Below are 20499 nucleotides of genomic sequence, written 5' to 3' on the forward strand. Positions count from 1 at the left end.
CTCAGTCTTATCTTTGCTGTATTGCCCTGCATTTAACTTCATACACTTTGTTAGAAAAAGAGGTGGGGACAATTTCTTCAGATGTAACCCTCCTGTTGTGTTCGGGTCAAATCTGACCGATTTACTACTTTCATCAATCATTACTTTTTTGATTGAATTAAGGCTTTATGATATCCTTCACAGTATACATTTGAACATATACAATTGCTGATCACCACTTTCATTGAATTTTGGATGATCTAGTCAACTTTGAAACTGTGGAGTCTATTTTTATATAACATTATAAGACTGATTCTTATTATTACATTATTTGCTTATTGTGCTCATGAGATGTTTCTATGATTTTGGAATAAATAGACAAAATCACCAATCCCAAGTTTTGATGGGTTGGATAGGAACGAAGGGAAAAGTCATAGCAATAAAGTTTTAGCTTGCAATAGAAAGAAGCAAGGCCAGGTGCAGACACTGAAGACAAAAGGCTTGTTTGAGACGCGTTGCGGCTCGCCTCGAAAGTAGACGAGAATAGCCGATCGCAGCCGGGGGAGGTCTCAAACTCAAAAAGCTCGCCTGAAGTCGGACAGCTCGGAGTCCATGCTCGGAGTCGGCTTCGTCTTCTTCTTCTTCTCTCGGTTTTTTGGCGGATTGCAAACAACTTTAAGGTGCATACCGCCACCTCCGGAGTCGGCTTGACTCGGTTTGCATTTATAAAGAATGCACACATGTGTTTAATCGTTAATGTCAGATATGTACTAAGTAAATACATTTGTTCCTGCTCCAGATTAGATTCAACTTTATTGTTATTGCACATATTACAGGTACTGAGACAACGAAATGCAGTTTAGCTTCTAACCAGGTGCAACAAGCAGTAAAGTGAAAAGTAATGTACACAATCTACAGAATAACATATAGAATGAATTGAATGATGAATAAACAGTGAGGGGTATGAATACACTAGATATACACAGCAGCCTGAGAGCAGTATGAACAGTGTGTATGAATATGCTAAGATATATAAAGTATGAAAACGGTAAGCAGTGCAAGTATAGTATAAAATATATAGATATTCATTTCATGATGATAAATATTGTGGAACAATGATGAAAAATGTGAATGGAAGTGGCGACGTAAAACTGACACAAAACAACAACAACATTTTGCCAGCCAATTGGAGAGTTTCATCACCAGCACGTGGTAAAAACCACCAATGAGCGCTCAGCTCGAGATACCAGCGAGCCGTTTCCCATCAAGCATTTCGCTTCCGCAGCCGGTGGAGAGCAACTGCGCCAACTCGCCTCGCCTCGCTCTCAAGGCTGCGGGCGTCTTTGTCCCGCGAGATTTCAAAGTCTCATGTGGGCGGGCCTCCAGAGCAAGTCGGACAAAATGACTAACCATCATGCAACGCACTAGCAAGACGTTGATCGCAACTGCGCAGGTCTGCGCAGGTCTTGCTTGTCTCAAACAAGCCTAAAGGGTTATTCAGAGCAGGACATCGCTTTGGACTTGAGATGAGGGTGAGCTCCGCGCCCACGAATCAAATTTGACCGCGAACACCAAAGTAAGGGGGGGGGGGGAGAAACGAACACAACAGGAGGGTTAACATCAGCATAGCATGAGACACAAGTTGTCCGTCCATTGGGCGTTGAACCTCAAACACCTGCATGAAAAACCAATATTTAGACCTCTGGACCACAAATGTGTTTTAAACATTGAAAGCCCAACTATTAACGAAATGTAATATGAACAAAAAAGTTTTACTAAAACTGATACAAATTAAATAAATTGTTTTTAAAAAAAAAATGTTATATAACATATATTCGATAGATAATTCGAAAAAATATTGAATTAAGGAAGTTAATTTTGCAACAAAAAAAAAAATGTAAATAACAAGTAGCTACGATATAATAACAACCTTTTTTGTGTGAATGGGGACAACGATGTTCTGAGTGCTGCTCTGAGAAAGAAACACACAAAGGTACAGGACTTTTTATGTTTTCATTTCCTTTATTATATTTGTGAGTTTTCATGTTTTGAGATATTCTGAGTGTCCTATGGCGAGATGAAGGTTCGCAAAAGGGTTCATCTCATGAGGCTTCATTTGAACACACCAACCTGTTGGTAAAAAGAGTAAAACAGGCCCATATGACATTCAACAGTTCTTTCTCATACTGGGTTCAATGAGAAAAGCTTGAACAATAACCCTTAACAATGAACAATACAATGTTTCATGTTATCAATATTGTATAGTTTCCAGTTGAATTACTAAAATGGCTGGTAAACATTGCAAAGAGGGATTTTGTATTCCTAAATATTATTCGTAATGTTATAGACTCATACATGCTAAAGAAAAACAGAGTATACATTTATTAAGTAGCCTATTATTACATTTAGCTGAAGCTTTTTTAAATACAAAAAAGTGAATAGATGTAAGACCAGTTGTTGAACCAGTATTCCGGATCTACCTTGAATGAAAATACTGAAGTAGCTACTTCATAGATAATACACATTATTTGTCTTAGTCGGTACGCGAAGTGAGTGAGTCCCTTTTGCAGAATACACTTGTTATTGTGCGTATACACTTTTGTTAAGATTAAAAATCATATTTTATAAACTGAAGCACACACAACACAAAACAGTGTAATCCTATTCAAGTAGCCTAGGTAGAAATAGCCTTCTTCAAAATAAAAAATAAATGACAGTCAACGTTATTTCTAATAATTATAGGGACTTGCTGTGATCTTGTAATACTTTTTCCCATAGCGAACAAAGATGGTCCAAGCAATAAGCCTATTGCTCTCCGCCCCCGCTCGTCCCGTTAAATTCCTCCTGCCTGGCATCAGGTTCCCGGAGGAAAGGGCGGAGAGTTGGCCGCGATCTCTGTAACATAAGTAACAAACAGTGAGCACACAAACTCGTTTTACCGAAAGCTAAGAGGAGCTGTGAATTGGCTCTGGTTCTTAATGAACGCGGCACTGACCGGAGTCCGGAGAGCGTGACGGTGACCGGGAATGAGGCAGGCGTACGTGGGCGTATAATACGGAGCCTGTTGCTTTCCTGCCACAAGTGTGCTTTTGTTGAGTCTACCGGGTAGAGGCAGCTGGAGGTCCCATGGCAGCCAGAAGGACGAGAGGTATGACCGGGCCGGATGTGAGCAGGAGCACCGTGGCCCGGGCCGCCAGTATAGCCGAGCAGCTGCGATATGAGTGCTCCATCTTACTGGAACTTTATGTGAGTAGAGAGGAGCCCTAAGTTTCCATTGCCTATACTTGCAAGTGTGTGTGTGTGTGTGTGTGTGTGTGTGTGTGTGTGTGTGTGTGTGTGTGTGTGTGTGTGTGTGTGTGTGTGTGTATGTGTGTGTGTGTGTATGTTAGAAAGAAGTAGGCCAAGTTTAAATGGAAAATTAATATAGGCCTATGTTCTGTGTGTGTCCTCTGACAAGTGTGCCTGTTACTTTGTGTGTGCATTTGACTGTTTCTGGAGAAGTATATGGATAAAGAATGATTAAAAAGGATACATGCAAAAACTAGATAAGAGGATATGAGTTTGTGCATGTGTGTGTGAAAGACAAATAATGTTGGACAGCAGGGGGTAAGAATGAAGAATGGAGGGGGCTTAACTCGGTTGGAATGACAGAGGTGGGTGTTTTTATGGCACAAACTCATCTATGCCTGGGCATGAAGCCTTTATCTTGTGCGTCTCTTTGACTATAGGTGTGAGAACTATGGGTTTTTAAAACTTCCTGGTTGGTTTCCTCATCCTTTTATTCATGAGTGTTGCTTGGAGCTAGGGAGCGGCCTGGCATATAACTTCATTCCAAAGATTTGACCTTTCTTTAATCTATCTTCAATTTCTTCTTTCATTCTCAGTTTGCATCACTGACATTGCAGGCATAGTTTTAATGTAAAAGACGGCCCCCCCCTTAAACTCCAGCAACAGATGCATTCCAGTGAACCCATCATGACATGATTTGATAAGTCTTAGCATGTCATACAATCATTTATGTACATTTCTCTTCTGTGGTTTCTCTCTTTGGCTGTGAGAAATTGAAGTTTTTGGCACATTAATCCATTGCAGCTCTATCTATTCATTGGGGGAAAAAAACACACTTTTGAGACATCCCATTGTCCTACCCTAAATAATTTACCTGATCACCATAATTTCCAGTGATCTATGACAATATTGTCTCTTACTACAGTATTTCTTCGCGGGGTATCCATAACTGCCCTCATCACATTGCCTCTTCAGTTTGAGCAGTCAACATTAACACAGAAGCAGTAAAACATTCCCCAGACTCTCGAAGCGCACAGGTCACATTAGGCCAATCTGTCACACTGGTACTAACTTGCAAGCAGGGTTCAACATTAGCGCCTCAGTAAAATGTCACAAGGAGGCCTCTGGGATTCACAACTCACTTAAGTACCAGAGTCGATGCCAGCTACAGTCATCTCTGAGAAGTGGCTAGTCAACATAATCAGCCCGATCATAAGTAAGCTCTGAGAGCAGCAACGCTATCTTGTTATATGCTGTCTATCAAATGTGGCTGTACCGTACATTTCAGAAAATAGTTAAAACAATTTTGTCCCATTTTCTTAAAGTCTTTAAAACTTGTTTAGTTAGTTCAAAACCCAAATGGAAATTAATATGCTGTAAAAAGTAATATAAGCATCATTTTCTGACATTATTGCTTAAAAGAATTACATTATTCATCGATTATTAAACTGGTTGACTAACCATTGCAGCTCTATGTCTTGTCCTTGTATGTTTCTTTGTAAAGCCACCTTGAGGTTATGAAAGGCGCTATATCAATTCAAGTTATTATTATTATTATTAATGTAAAGTGAATGGTTTGGTATTTTTGCAAAAGGTCTATTTGCCTACTTGCAGAGAGAGATAAAAAGATTGATACCACTCCCATCAAAATGTGTATTTCCCAAAATGTTGAACAAGCCCTTTAATGTGTTTTTGAAGATGTTGTAATTAAGATGATGACTTTTACAGGCAGATCTGTTTTTTTCTTTGCCTCAGTGTTATTTTTAACTTGTACCTTGTTTAAAACGTTTACTTCTGACTTCATGATATACTTGGAACTGGGCAGAGCATACACTCATTGTTAAAGAAACATGCTTTCCTGAGTTTGCTATATTGTCCTTGAGGCAAAAAGATTTAGGCTGGATGAATTCCTATTGCATCAGAAGTAAATCCCTGTTTCCTCCTAAACAATTATGCTCAATATTTCTTCCAAAGGGCTGTCGTCAGTGTGATGTTAGTACTTATTCAATCTTCCACTTATGCACTTGACTTCCTAACTCCCTCTTTTCTTCCCTTTTACAGTATCTATCCCTGCCAAAAATCTCCCTTCTGTTTTTAATTTCCCCCCACCCTGTTGTCTTTCTCCCCCCTAGAGAGAGAAGGAGAGTTTCACTGCTGATGTTTTGGTTGATGGTCGCCTGGTGTCCGTCGCTCCTCCTTCCTCGCAGCTGGACACCAGGGACAAGCTCTGGCGTCTCCACTCAGCTCTGATGCAGTGCCGCAGCCTGCTGGAGAGAGCCATCGCCAGAGAGGAGGAGGAGCTGGGCGGCGGGAAGAAGGGTGACTATGAGACCCAGAGGAAGATGGTGAAGGACAGGTTGTCGTATCTCTTGATCTGCACCGGAGAACTTCTAAAAACTGCTGGTGGCGCGGCGCTCCTGACGCCCAGCTTGGAGGGATTAGAGGTAGGTGCTGATGTCCACTGGTGGTGATGGAGAGAGTGATGAGAGAAAAACTAAGGCAGAGCTTTGTGATGTCTCCCCATTGTGTTGGCAGTTAGACGGTCCCACTGCGCTGTTTGAGCTGAAGCTTTGGGTGTACCGGATCTTCAAAGAGGTGGACTACTGGACCAAGACCGCCATCACCACCTTGGAAGCCCTGCCCTCGGTGATAGCCAAGGAGCGAGTGAGGACCTCGAGAGTCAGGACCACAAGAAGCACTCGGAGATAGACATCAGGAGTGTGTGAGAGCGAAGAAGACAAATAAGAGGATAGGGACAGAAAGAAAAAGGTGAGTTTAGGAATAACAAGATAAAGAAAGGTGTTCAGCCTCGGGCCAAAGTGAGAAAGGTGTATTTATATGAAAATGTCCAGCTGAGTGAGACACAGATCCCTACAGGGAGATGAGCGGGATGGGTATTTATAGATCATGAGACTACCTTCACATGAACAGATGCTTGGGACAGAGTGCGGAGCAAACCTTGTTATCATAGCTGATAACAACAATTATGATACAAGTAATGCAGAGTCTGTACTTCTTCTATTTATTGATTACTTTGTTAGGGGAAATGCAAAAATAAGATTCAATTCAGAGTTAAGAACAAAGCTTTCTTTCTTTTTTCTTTCTCTGGTTTTGGTATTGAGAAAGAACATTTTATTTTATTAACAGCAACTCAAAAAGCATAGAAATATTGTTTTCTCACTTGCTTTCATCGACATACTGTACATGCTTTCCTTTGATACTGCAGAAGTTTTTTTAATATAAATATACTGGCCAGGATTCACTACAGCTGACAGAGTAAACAGTGAGCAAGGGGCACATTCAGATCATAATGAGAACATTTGAATTCATCCCGTGGTGAGACTGTAGCTCTGATTTGTGTAGTTTTAAAGGCTATAAATCATTCCACATAAGTTATTATCTGGGGATGTTCAGTGCATGAAGGGGGGAAATGTGTCCAACAGCACCCTCTAGTGTTTACATTGATACAGTCTTTCTTTCTTGATTGACCTCAGTAAATACTTAAGTATTAAGTAAGTTATTATATGTTCTTTTAGTTTTATCATGTTTTTATGGCACTTACTGAAGCTATGTCACAGACTTTAGGAAGCAACAATTGATATGCAACATCAGTAGTCAAAACTGATAGACATGCACATGGGCACATACTGTAAGCAGGCAGTGTTGAAGACATTCAACTTCAATAGTAGCAGTCTGCCAACTTAAGTGACTACTTTTGTTCATTTGTGATACGGATTTAATTGTTTGAAAAAAGCAAAACAAATATTGTTTAATGCATATAGTGAAATGGAAAAGGCCAATTTTCACTGTTACATTATGTTTATCTCCATGTTAGGATTACAAGCCCAACAAGAGCAACATACAAATGATGTTCTGTATTGCAACAGTCTATATTAACAATGTATTACATCTTTAATGGGTCACTCTGAATTCAGCCTGCTCATAGTTAATATAACAAATAATCCCGTATCTATCTACTGGGCAGTTGAAGCTTCAGTGCTATTACAAATGCATAGTTGTTAAGTTAACTTGTTGCAACTTGGTAAATAGTAGAAAACAGAGAAATTATTACAAAAGATGGTCTTCAGGATGCCTGTTAGTTATCTACTACTACTACTATTACTACTACTACTACTACTACTACTACTACTACTACTACTACTACTACTACTACTAGCTTCAGATTTGAAATGATTTAGTGTATTTTTGGTTGTGCCTTGTCACATGCATGTATTTCCTAGGTTACAGGCTGATACATTGTTGGTAAATAAACTGGGAGTACAAACAGATCTTTGTGAGATTGATAAAGGGTACTCCAAACTGTTTTCAGGGTTCTGGAAACAGAATGTTATTACTGCAAAGCAACCTGAATGCTTTCTGTGGTTTGACCTGAGTTGCCTTGATTCATTTTAAGGATGATATGTAAACCCTAAGAAAATAAGAGCTACTGTTCATGTTTTGCATTAAATGAAGAATGACAAGACTTCCTAAAGCACAAAGGCATCCTAAATACCACAGATGCAGCACTTTTAATGTGATATACTGTAAATGAATTTTCTCATATATTGCATTGATGTTCTGTGTATGGGTTTGCGATGTACTATATTTCCTCCTTTTCGTCTGCTCAGATGATGAGCTATGTTTGTTCCACACAGCACATCAATCTTATACAACTTTTGTTTTATTTTTCCAAAATAATTGTCTAGCTCTGTTCTCTGTTTTGAGTTTTGTTTTGGACCCAGACCAGGAATAGTCAAAGAGAAGAGTTATTATAGACCAAATTTGACCAAAAACGAATGAAAACAAATGCAAGCATGAAGCTATATGTGCTATAAGAGAAGATGAAATATGAAAAATGGAGTTCAGTTTGAATTACACATTTATAAATGTCAAGGTTTCAAGACAATAAAATACTTTATATAGTATGTGGCCGCATTTAACCTTGGAAAGTTTTCATGTCGGAACCTTTTTTATTCTCTGTTTACACAACTGAGAAATAAATTGAAGATTTTGGCAGTACTTGTTGCAAAGTATTCCACTAAGACTGGGACTACTGGACCAACATATTGGTCTCACTGACATGAATGAGGCTGCATATCTTTAACGCAGTGCTATTGTTGGTTTGAATGCAGCCTCGGAGCCTAGTAGCTTTACTGGGAAACTGAGTGCTTACAGGTTCCGATAGCTTCATATTTCAACCCTCCGTTTTTCAGTTTGAACCACACACATGATCTCTCAATCAGTGATTGACATACACAAGACAACCATTTGAAGTCAGTCCTCTTCCTTTAGATTACAGGATTTACAGTATGGGGATTACATTCCTGGAAAATAAAATGTTTTATTTAAGTTTGTGGTATTTATTGATTTATTTCCCAAGTCGTTTACACTTTTACTGTTTGTGTCTTCTCTACGAGTGTAGTTTGCTGCACCACTAGGGGACCTCGCTTTTGACCCTATTGCAGAGAGTTCGCTGTAGACAAATGGCGCAATGCACAAAGAGAGGATTAGGTTCCCATCGCATCTGTCTATAAGCAGTGATCATACTGTAGGAAACTGCCACACTCGTGAGAGTTGTCACAACAGTGGTGGGATTTTAAAATGTTAGAGACTGTATGATCAACAGTTTGTCTCATTTCTTTTTCTTCTCTTTTGCTGTCTATCATTGGAGTTTATAGTCAAGCAGCAATAATCCTCATTCTGCAAACGTGGCTTTATCTGTGCAACTATTGTCTTCCTGGAAATACTTTTTTCCCTGGATAAAATGTTGACACAAGAGACCAGACACTAGATCTAGATTTGATCTTTGGGCAGACATTTTTGTTTTGTTTTTGCATCAGTGTAGTCCAAAATCATCCTTGGTGTGACAAATGTAATCTGTCTTTTGGAATGAAAACCATTTTCTCTAGAGGTTTTCAAGTAAAGCCCCTTTCAGGCAACTCATCTGTAATATAGCTATCTTTCTGACTTTTATAAGACCTGTGGAAAAGTTTAACTTCAACTTAATTCACACATTACAGGACACATAAGGATGGATAGAGCAATGCTACTACTAAAAATGTAGTCCACGTTCAAATCACAGCGCTCTAATGCCTAATTTGGCTCGACTCAACTCACTCTTGTTACCTGGTCCTTTTCTCTATTTCGTTTTCTACCCTCTAATGTAGGCAGGATTGTTAACTATTTGTCATAGCGACACCTTGTTAAATGTCTGAGATCATTTCAATGCAACATTGGCCAAAAACCAAACAGATTAATGTCTACACTCTGTGAAGTGAGCTGTAATGAGGTGTTGCCTAGTACCTTCCACAACTTTTTCCAATGGAAAATCAAAAAAAGGCGAATTGAGTTGAGTAGAGCCGTGCCATCTCATGTTAAAACTATGTTTTAATTAGGGATTGGATTCTAGAACCAACTTCAAATTGTCCGATCCATCCGAAATGTTGCCTGCCACCCTCACCCTGGATGCTGCGTTCTGGCCTTTAAGCACATATTTGTTCTCATGTTCAAATGTCATTAAGCAGACATTTTACATTGGTTCAGTCTCTGAGATGACTATGAAGCTGCGATGATGGTAAAAAACCTTTGTAGGACTACTTTAAGAGAAAATAACATTTTATCAGGAATCAATAAAGAAATGGATGAAAACTTCAAATGTTACCTTAAAACAAAAAACAATGCCCTTAAAATTGGCAGATAATGTACACATCACAAATGATTTTTTTGTCTAAAAGGGGCTTACAACGTTATAGGCATAGACCAGCAAGAGCAGTTATATTTAAACAATATTAATACAAGGTCAACCAGGACACAGCTCAATGATTGTTTTTTTATTTAAGAACACAATAATACCACGATGCATTGTGGGTATATAATCAAAATAATGTACAGTCTTTATTGTTTTTCCTTAACTTTGGTGTGGTGTACGTATTTATTATTGTCTTGATTCTTGAGTTGAAATAAATTGATCTTGGCTTTAACTTGAGTTGTCTCTTGTATATGTGTGACTTAAAAACAGGTTGTCTCACAACTGTTGGTGATGATTAGTGTGCGTAAATACTGGACTATTTGGTGCATGAAAAAATTATGTGAGAAAAATGTGTTTGAATATTAGCAGTGTTATTATAATTTGTTGTGTGTGTGTGTGTGTGTGTGTGTGTGTGTGTGTGTGTGTGTGTGTGTGTGTGTGTGTGTGTGTGTGTGTGTGTGTGTGTGTGTGTGTGTGTGTGTGTGTGTGTGTGTGTGTGTGTGTGTGTGTGTGTGTGTGTGTGTGTGTGTGTGTCTATGTTTAACTGTAAGCAAAGACAGGATGTGTGTTTGAGCGAAAGGGTTGGGGTGTGTGTTTAAAAGGGTGTGTGTCTGTGTGTGTGTTTGTTTATGTGTTTGTGTGTGTGTGAGTGTGTGTGTGTGTGTGTGTGTGTGTGTGTGTGTGCATCTTTTCGTTTGTGTGTGTGGTTGTTAGGGAAGGAGTGGCAGCCAGGATGCCTGTGGAAGAGGGGGGAGGTGTGTGTGTGTGTGTGTGTGTGTGTGTGTGTGTGTCACCGAAAAAGAGAGAGACTGTGTGTAGCGAGCAAGAGAGGAAATATGCATGTGTGTTACAGGGTGAGAGAGTCTCAGAGAGAAAATGAGTGTATGTGTGTCTCTGTGTGTGCTTGTGCGCATGTGTCTGTGTGCTTGCGCATTCGTGTGCACGTGGGTGTATGTGTGACTGAGAGAGATGAAAAAAGAGAAGGGGAGAGAGGGCAGGAAAGAGTTTCTGTGTGTTTGCGCATGTGTGTGTGTGTCTCTGTGTGTCTCTGTGTGTGTGTGTGTGTGTGTGTGTGTGTGTGTGTGTGTGTGTGTGTGTGTGTGTGTGTGTGTGTGTGTGTGTGTGTGTGAGAGAGAGAAAGAGAGACAGACAGAGGGAGGGGAGAAAGAGCAAGCAGGAGACTGTGTGTGTGTGTGTGTGTGTGTGTGTGTGTGTGAATGTGTGTGTGAATGTGTGCCTGTGAATGTGTGTGTTCCTGTGTGTGTGTTTGTTCCTGTGTGAGTGAGAGAAGCAGAGCAATAGAGTGTGTGTGTGTTTGTTCCTGTGTGTGTGTGTGTGTGTGTGTGTGTGTGTGTGTGTGTGTGTGTGTGTGTGTGTGTGTAAGAGAGAGAGAGAGAGGGAGAGTGAATGAGCGAGCAAGGAAGAGAAAGAGAGAGAGAGGACACGTACGTGTGTGAGAGTAACAGTGGGGGAGGGGTGTACATGAGATGTGTGTGTGTGTGTGTGTGTGTGTGTGTGTGTGTGTGTGTGTGTGTGTGTGTGTGTGTGTGTGTGTGTGTGTGTGTGTGTGTGTGTGTCTGTGTGTGTGTGTGTGTAAAGGGAAAGAGAGGTTGTGTGTGTGTGTGTGTGTGTGTGCATGTTTGTGTGTGTGTGAACGCGCCTGCGTAGGAGGGAATGCGCGTGTACTTGTTTGTGTGGCTGTGTGTGTGTGTATGTGCGTGTGTGTGTGTGTGTGTGTGTGTGTGTGTGTATATATCTGACAGAGATAGAGGGGGAGGGGTGTGTGTGTGTGTGTGTGTGTGTGTGTGTGTGTGTGTGTGTGTGTGTGTGTGTGTGTGTGTGTGTGAGGAGAGCTAGGAGCAAGCTCTGCAAATGGTGTGTGTGTGTGTGTGTGTGTGTGTGTGTGTGTGTGTGTGTGTGTGTGTGTGTTACAGCAGCACAATATGTGCCTGTGCTGAATGAAAGGGAAATGAATGCTGTGTGTGTGTGTGTGTGTGTGTGTGTGTGTGTGTGTGTGTGTGTGTGTGTGTGTGTGTGTGTGTGTGTGTGTGTGTGTGTGTGTGTGTGTGTGTGTGTGTGTGTGTGTGTGCTGTGGAAGAGGGTGTGTGTGTGAGGACTGTATAATTTTGTGTTGCTGTAAATGTGCACTGAGGATTGTGTAGCTGTGTGTGGATGTGTCTGTGAGTGTGTGTGTGTGTCTGTGTGTGTGTAGTTTTGTGTACGTAAATACACACATGTGTTGAGGGTATTGGTGCGGGTGATGAAGTGTTCAAGATAGTGTGCACACGCAAACAGAGCAGAATTACAATTAAACCAAACTCATTCAGCAGCTCCAAGATCTCCATACATTTCCTCTCACATCCTTCTGCTTTTGTATTATCTCGGACGAGCATCATTTCTAAGCTCCTTGATGACAGTTACTTCCTCCTGTTTGTATCAGGACATGTGTCTTCACTATTTTTCAAGTGGTTCCATATTCCACTAGTTTAGGTTCTTCATCATTTATTATCTTTACAGTGCATATTAAAGTGAGTTTCAGCCAAAGGCTGTTTTTCAGCAATGCAGGTTAACAGGTGCTTGAGGCACAGCTGGCTGTATGTTAAAGATTCTCTTGTTTGTTTGAATCATATATTTTTCATGTGTTCAAAAACAAAGGACTAGACTTAGGCTGATGTTGGCTTCAGTGCCAAGTCATGGCCTGTAATATACAGTTATTGACAGATGATGAGGGGATTGGATATTAAAGATGGATTAGGTCAGCTGTCAGTACCATCAAAGATTTCAACGGCTGCAACCAAGTTGTCTTTTTTGTTAGAAAAGTTCCTTACTGAGTGACATGACCCTAAACTAAGTGACAGCCATGGTAAGAGTTAATTATCTAAATGCTAAGGAAAGGTGCTTTGCTTTTCTCCTTTAGCATAGGGTTCACCGGACTATCCTTTACGGAGATAATGGGTTCCCACAATTCCTTGCAGCAGCAACATGTAAAGCAACAGCAGACCTAGGTCAATAACACCCACCTTAAATAATCTTGCAGCCTAATGTAGATACAGTCGGATTCTGTTAGCATCAAAGTTGTCTCTTTCATGTTTCACATCACATCCCAGTCAAGACAGTGGTTAGGAAAAGACAGAAAGGACATCATTTCTTTGTTATTCGACTGGAGCAGAGATTTTTTCCTTCAAAAGTATGACTAAGAGGGTTAATGAAAATAGTGAAATCTAAATGTATCTTACCCTAAAAAGTTAGTATTATTGTCTAGGGAACTCAGATGGGACACATTTAACAAAGATGGTCAAGGTACCCTAACATTCAGTCTGTAGAAGGCAAAGAACAGTTAAAAGGGAACTTTAGAAACAAATGTTTTAATTACTGTTGACTGCTGCTCATATCAGAACATACACTTTACATTTTTGCATCTAATTGTTAAGAAACAGAGTTTGAATAATCTGAAATGGAGTTACATTTTTGCTAAATCATTAAAAAAAGTTGAACAATTCAATATGATAGATGGGGTACACTGCAAAAATAAAAACAAATAATTACTTAAATTAAATGTCAACAGATTCAGACTTAAAAGCAATACAATTAAGTTTAAATGTAAAATATTAGATTCAACTTAATATTATTGCTTTGAACTCATTTGATACAGTTATATTTGATGACATAATACCTTTAATTGAGTCAACGTTTTTGTATTTTCAGTGTACATTTCTCTAAATACTACAATAACCTGTATTATTGAGAAGAGGCTTAACAGAGCTGTGGTCAATTCAGAACATGATTTAGAGAACAGCGCCATCCCTGTTGAATGTATCCAAGAGAGACCAAGAACCCAACAATTAAATTTAAGTATTATTTTATTCCACGTATTCGGTTCAGGGTTTGTTGAACTCTGCCTTGTACCTTTGTCATGTTTTCAAGGATAATCTCTAGCCCAGCTGCTCATTGTTTTAATTGATGATTCATAAGCGTTTTAAGTCTATCCAAGGCTCCAAATTCCAATCAGACACCATTGTCTATGCACAAAATGAACAGGCCTTTCCTTTCTGGAACACTGGGAAGCTGAAATAACCCCTCCCGCTTTTGATACAAGGCCCCCCAACGGTGTAGAGCCAGATTTGACCCATACAGTGTAGGCTACTTTTTTATCCTTTCTAAACAACAGTAACAGGATTTTCTCTTCTAGACACAGCTGCCATCCTTTAATTATCTCTTTGCCTATTAGGGTGGGACAATGCAATGGATTAATTCAGTTGAGAAAGATGTCAAAAATACTGTTCCACAGATCTTTAATAGCTATCTCGATTATTTACAAAAATAGGTACATTTTACTGCCTGGACGAAAGCATTTGTCACTTTACTCTGTTGCGGTTATATCTACTGGGCATAAATGGCAGCAGTTAACCAAGTGTCTTTAAAACTACACACCAAAACGTACCTGTACTTGTTCAGTAATAACATCTATGCTGACACACATTATTTAATTTATGAACTTAACTGATGTAAAACGTATACTTATTATAAACCAAACCCTGATCTTTTCCTTAACCTAACCAAGCATTTTTGACTCTATCCCACTCTGTGTCTAAATTATTTTTCCTGAAATCCCAAAATCAACCATCTGTTGATGTCTATTGAATTACAATGCACGTTTTAAAAACTACCCTCAACCAAGTGATGACCAAGTGTATAAATATGATGAGTTGGTGTTGTGTGAGAATGTTTTGGTATTGTAGCATTTTAATTTTAGGCTCAAAGTTGTCCTTTTGACCCATTATCAGTGTCTGTCTATACTCTGACCACTTTGGGCTGGAGCAAGATTGTGTGATTGCTAAAAAGTTATGAATGGTTAATTATGTCCCCCAGGTGATGATTCTTGGTGATCCCCTGACCTTTGCCTAGTGCCACTGTCAGGATCAAATTTATATTGATATGTTGGTGCATGATGTCTTAAAACTCAAGGTCATATTGCGGTACCCTTAGAGAGCATTTCTATAAGGGTAATTGTGTTATTAATAATGAGTTCAGAAATATCCAGCCTGAGATGGCAAATGATGCTAAATGGACAGGAAACACAAAACACTAGCTGAGATTAACCAACTTAATACGTGTCTGAGTTGAACTTAACATTTCTCACTTCGAAATCTTAGTTCCAGACAGCAACTGTAGTGGCATCAGACTAATTCCTGCCTAATTTAAATACGAGGGATGTTTGCGGCTTATTTGATCTGATCTCAGAATATAAGGAATGTAATGAAAAGAAGAAAAAACATGAATTATATTGTTGATCTAAATACATGGCTAATATCCTTAAATGTTCTCTCTCCTCTCGTCTTCATAGTTAACCTCTTTATGCATTATTAATGGAACTTTCAGAGCATTTATGGAGTAGTGTGACCAACAGCCACAATTCACAGTGAGCTATTTTGCATGTGTAATTGACTCTGTCATCATTATGGCTTTAGATTTGCCATTGGGAGCAAATAGGAAGTGTAATTAAAACTCACTGAAAATGCTCCATTGAAATGTTAGTGATTTGCTGTTATGAAGACAGTATGCACCTTTACAAATGTGTAAGGCTACAGTAGTTTTATATTGAGTACCTTTATTTGAGTTCATGTTGGTTGGGAAAGACAACTATGCAGCAGTTGTTTATACACTAAGCTAATAACAATAACAATTGGAACCCTTGGAAAAATAATAAAATATATCATCAATACACATTTTGCACTATTTGACTGGTTATAGTAATACAGAAATCACAATGTTTTAAGACTGATTTCAATAGAATACATTAAAAGCAAGTAATAAAAGCAGATTTTTCTTTATATTAAGATGATCTGCTCTGTGCAGCCTTGTTACATTATTACATTGCATTTAGCTGACGCTTTTATCCAAAGCGACTTACAATAACTACATTCGACCAGGAAGACACAACCTTGAAGAAAACAGAATCATATAAGTACATCAGGTTTCATAGAGCCAAACATTACAAGTGCTTGTTATGTTTATGATTTTACATTTGCATATATGTAAAAAAAATGGCTGTGCAATTATTACAGGTTTTGTCATCGATTTCTCCCCCAATAATCCAATGACAAAAGAGATGATGGAAACATTTTCTATAGGATCATGATTGATTTGTATTTTAAAAGAAATAATTTTATCATTACAATTATGCTTCCCCTTTAGATATATATATATATATATATATATAAATAGATAGATAGATAAGTACTTTATTAATCCCAATTTGGGAAATGTTTGCGTTGCAGCAGCATAAAAACACAAGGCAATGTACATAAGATAAATTAAGACACAATAAATAAACAGTCCAAAATGTTTCAGAAATAAATAAAATAACAATTAACGATTTTAATCATAAATTGTTTACGTCATATGGCTCTAAAGAGCCTTCATTTTTGTTTGTCTCAATGTCAATAATGAAGGTGAGTTCTCTGTTTTTATATGTGAACCCATCTAATTTGGTAAGTTCCCACTAGAAGAATGAAAAAAACTGTTTATGATATAAACTACCAATATCAACACACAAAAAATGTGGTTTTATATAAGGTGTTGGGTACTATTGTTAAAGACAATGTGGTTACATTTCCTGAACCTTTTTGTTGTCAAAAAGCCGATCATATAGATGTTATTTGGGAGGTCTGTGCCCATATAACTTGGATTTTGAAATATAATAATTGTAATATCTGTTTCATAAACACATTATTAATAAAGGATTTTATCACGTATATTGTAGACAGAAAGCACAGTGTACACATTAGACTTTTTCAATAAATCATAACGAATATTTATCTATAACTGGCACAGTATAGTGTGGATGAGAATGTTTTTCAGTCAGCCTTAATGGGATTCTATTCAAAAAGCAAATTTTATCTGAATGTTTCTCTTCGACACTACTTTATTTCCTTTATTTCTTCACTCAGTTAGCGAGCTAATCACTCTTCTTGAAACGGTCTACTTTTTTTCAGCTGCTTGATGAGCGAGTCCATTCCCTATGTAGGGGTGGCTAGCAACAGAGTATTTACTAAAAGTGCCTCACAGCTCGATGTTTGTTGCCAAATGGTGCGGCAATGCAAACTAATTGTTTATAAATCCAAGCTTTGTTCGTTTTCAACTCACTCAAAAGACACACTATCCTACCTTGTGGTGATACTCCGCTTCCCGCCGCGTACCGCTCACCTCTTTGCCTCGCCGCGGTGGTAGCGGCTGCAATAACCTTGGTGTGAGCCAGACGAGCGGCAGGAGAGAAGCGAGAGAGGCTGAACGGAGCGGCGGCGGAAAACCAGCGTGAACATGGCGGACACCCTACGCTCACTCTTCGACTATCGGGAAACACACACTCTCGATAGCGGCGGAGAAGGCATCAAACCGGCACCGCCACTGAGAGGGTGAGTGGGTCAATGAACAATGACAAATACACTAGAGAAACATTGCCTAATGACAGTGTTTTCCTCCCCGATGACAGCGAGAATCGGGGGGTGTGTGCGCGCATGGAGGCTGTGTGAGGGTGTTTTGATGGAGCTAAAGTTGTAAACATACGTTATATGTTAAGCAAGTCCAATCGTAAGAACCATGGGAGAAAGACGCTTGGTTGTCTCATGCTAGCTTATGTTCCGAACGTTGATTTCATTTTATAAAAGCAGCTCCAAAGAGGCGCGTGCGCGAGTTTGCGTTCGTCTACATGTGAGCGCGCATGTATGTGTGTTTCTGAATTCACCTATTGATGGTGATTTTTGAGTGACAGGATGACACAAGTTTATATACATACTATTTTAACAACAAACACGCCAAATGTACCTTGATTTTGTTAACCGAGAACCGGAGAGTTTATTAACAATGTGTTATAACTTATATTCAACTGTAAACAAAAGTTTTCAGGAACATAACTCACGATGCAACTGTTAATCATCTCAAAGTTGATAGAGATGTTAGATTGAACATACTGTGTGTGTGTGTGTGTGTGTGTGTGTGTGTGTGTGTGTGTGTGTGTGTGTGTGTGTGTGTGTGTGTGTGTGTGTGTGTGTGTGCGTGCGTGCGTGCATGTCTCTCCGTGCGCGTTCGCAGTGGCGTGTAGTGTGAGCGCGCATGTGTGTGGTTGTGTGAGAGTAGGAGAGAAAAGCACACACACAGGGAGGGGGAGAGAGCGTGAGAGAGAAAGGAGCAGCTATGTGTGTGTGTGTGTGTGTGTGTGTGTGTGTGTGTGTGTGTGTGTGTGTCTCTGCCTGTGTGTGTGAGAGAGAAAGGGAGGGAGGTGGAGTGTGTGTGTGTGTGGGTGTATGTGTGTGTGTGTCTCTGCCTGTGTGTGTGAGAGAGAAAGGGAGGGAGGTGGAGTGTGTGTGTGTGTGTGTGTATGTGCCTCTGCTTGTGTGTGTGTGTGTTTGTCAGAGAGAGAGAGACAGAGGGAGGGAGGGAGGGAGGGGGAGTGGTGTGTGTGTGTGTGTGTGTGTGTGTGTGTGTGTGTGTGTGTGTGTGTGTGAGTGTGTGTGAGAGAGAGAAAAACAGAGGGAGGGAGGGGGAGTTGTGTGTGTGTGTGTGTGTGTGTGTGTGTGTGTGTGTGTGTGTGTGTGTGTGTGTGTGTGTGCTAGAGCAGAGGAAGGAGGAGGGAGTGTGTGTTTGTGTGTGTGTGTGAGAGAGGGTTGGGAGGGGGAGAGAGTGTGCGTGACAGAGACAGACACTGTGTGTGTGTGTGTGTGTGTGTGTGTGTGTGTGTGTGTGTGTGTGTGTGTGTGTGTGTGTGTGTGTGTGTGTGTGTGTGTGTGTGTGTGTGTGTGTGTGTGTGTGTGTGTGTGTGTGTGTGTTGTGTGTGTGTGTGTGTGTGTGTGTGTGTGTGTGTGTGTGTGTGTGTGTGTGTGTGTGTGTGTGTGTGAGAGAGATGGGGAGAGGGAGGGGGAGCACAGTGTGTAAGAAGTGTGTGACAAAGAGAACAGGAGTGTGTGTGTGTGTGTGTGTGTGTGTGTGTGTGTGTGTGTGTGTGTGTGTGTGTGTGTGTGTGTGTGTGTGTGTGTGTGTGTGTGGTTGAGAGAATAAGTAAGTGTGTGTTGGAGGACAGGGTGCGTTTGACAGGAAAATGTGTTTTTAAATGTGTTTTTCAGAGTGTGCGTGTGTTTGCATGCATGTATGGTTGTTATTGTGTTTGTTAGTGTGTGTAAGTGACGAAGAGAGAGAGAGAAATTAGAAACTAAGTGTGTGTGTGTGTGTGTGTGTGTGTGTGTGTGTGTGGAATAAAGGTGTGTTTACTGTTAAGGCAGAAGAGAAAGAGGGACTGTGAAGGACATATGTGTGTGTGTGCGTGTGAAGGAGCATATAAAAAGTCTATGCGTGTGTGTGTGTTAGAGAGAGAGAGAGAGAGAGAGAGAGAGAGAGACAGAGATAGAGAGGAAGTGTGTTTGAGGCACAGGGAAGGGGAGGGGAGAGTGTGTTTGCGCATACGTGTGTGTTAGGAGAGTGGGGGAGGGAATGTGAGTGTTTGTTTGTGTGTGTGTGTGTGTGTGTGGTGTGTGTGTGTGGGTGTGTGTGTGTGTGCGTGTGAGAAAGAGTGAGAGGGATGGGAGGAGTGTGTGAGCATGAAAAACTGTGTTTATGTGTAACCAAGTTGTGTGTGGGTGTTAGTGTGTTTGAAGGAATAATAATCAAATGTGTGATTGGTAAAGAGAGAGTGTGTATGTGATCGTTGGGATTGTGTAAATCGTGTCTTGTTAAAAAAAAGTAAATAAATCATTTTTTGGGTGCAAGAGATGATGCTGTAGAAATAATGTAGAAAGTGGCAAAGGAAAGGGTGTGTATCTGTCTTCAAGAAACTGAGGTGTGTGTGTGTGTGTGTGTGTGTGACGAAAAGAAGGAGAGTGTGCATGTAACAGAGTGTGTATGCATCTCTGAGAAGAGAGTAGATGGAGAGTGTGTTCCAGAGAGATAGAGAGGGCAAAAAGAGTGAGTGTGTGTGTATCTGTTTAAGAGAGTGAGAGAGGAAAAGAGAGGGGAGTGTGTGTGAGTGTGTGTGTGTGTGTGTGTGTGTGTGTGTGTGTGTGTGTGTGTGTGTGTGTGTGTGTGAGAGAGAGTGTGAGAGAGTGTGTGTGAGAGAGAGCTTTGGAAACAGAAGGGGAGGGTGAGTGTGTGTCGGCGAGTGTGTGTGTGTGTGTGTGTGTGTGTATGTCTTGGAAACTGAAAAATAAGGCTTGGTTGCTAGTGCATATGCTGTGTGTGTGTTTGTGTGTGTCTTTTCTGTTTGTGTGTATTTGTTCTGGAAGGAGAGGTGTGTGTGTGTGCCTGTCTGTCTCCCTGTGTGTGTGTGTGTGTGTGTGTGTGTGTGTGTGTGTGTGTGTGTGTGTGTGTGTGTTTGTTCTGCAGTCAGTAAGAGAGGGAGGTGTGTGTGTCAAGGGGGTAGACAGACACAAGGTTTTGTGTGTGTGTGTGTGTGTGTGTGTGTGTGTGTGTGTGTGTGTGTGTGTGTGTGTGTGTGT

The 20499-nt window shown here is 40.2% G+C and overlaps 2 protein-coding genes and 1 long non-coding RNA gene across 3 annotated transcripts in view; 2 read left to right on the forward strand and 1 right to left on the reverse strand.

Moving 5' to 3' along the window:
- Positions 1–1999: 1999 nt before the first annotated feature.
- LOC117543354 lies at positions 2000–3214 on the reverse strand. Its single transcript, XR_004568559.1, has 3 exons — positions 2975–3214; positions 2746–2874; positions 2000–2109 (listed from the first exon to the last, which is right to left on the reverse strand). It is a non-coding gene; the product is annotated as an uncharacterized LOC117543354 (long non-coding RNA).
- cntf (ciliary neurotrophic factor) lies at positions 3054–10020 on the forward strand. Its single transcript, XM_034211551.1, has 3 exons — positions 3054–3225; positions 5400–5711; positions 5803–10020. The coding sequence occupies exons 1-3, from the start codon at positions 3106–3108 to the stop codon at positions 5974–5976; spliced, it is 606 nt and encodes a 201-aa protein (XP_034067442.1). The 5' UTR covers positions 3054–3105; the 3' UTR covers positions 5977–10020.
- A 7257-nt stretch (positions 10021–17277) lies between these two features.
- si:dkey-117m1.4 overlaps positions 17278–20499 on the forward strand; it is a 20785-nt gene continuing 17563 nt past the window's right edge. Inside the window, exon 1 of the mRNA XM_034211686.1 lies at positions 17278–17430. Coding sequence (XP_034067577.1) covers positions 17336–17430 — 95 coding nt within the window. The 5' untranslated portion in view covers positions 17278–17335. The remainder of the gene's footprint in view (positions 17431–20499) is intronic.

The sequence above is a fragment of the Gymnodraco acuticeps genome, unplaced genomic scaffold, assembly GCF_902827175.1.
Source record: "Gymnodraco acuticeps unplaced genomic scaffold, fGymAcu1.1, whole genome shotgun sequence".
Classification (NCBI taxonomy): domain Eukaryota; kingdom Metazoa; phylum Chordata; class Actinopteri; order Perciformes; family Bathydraconidae; genus Gymnodraco; species Gymnodraco acuticeps.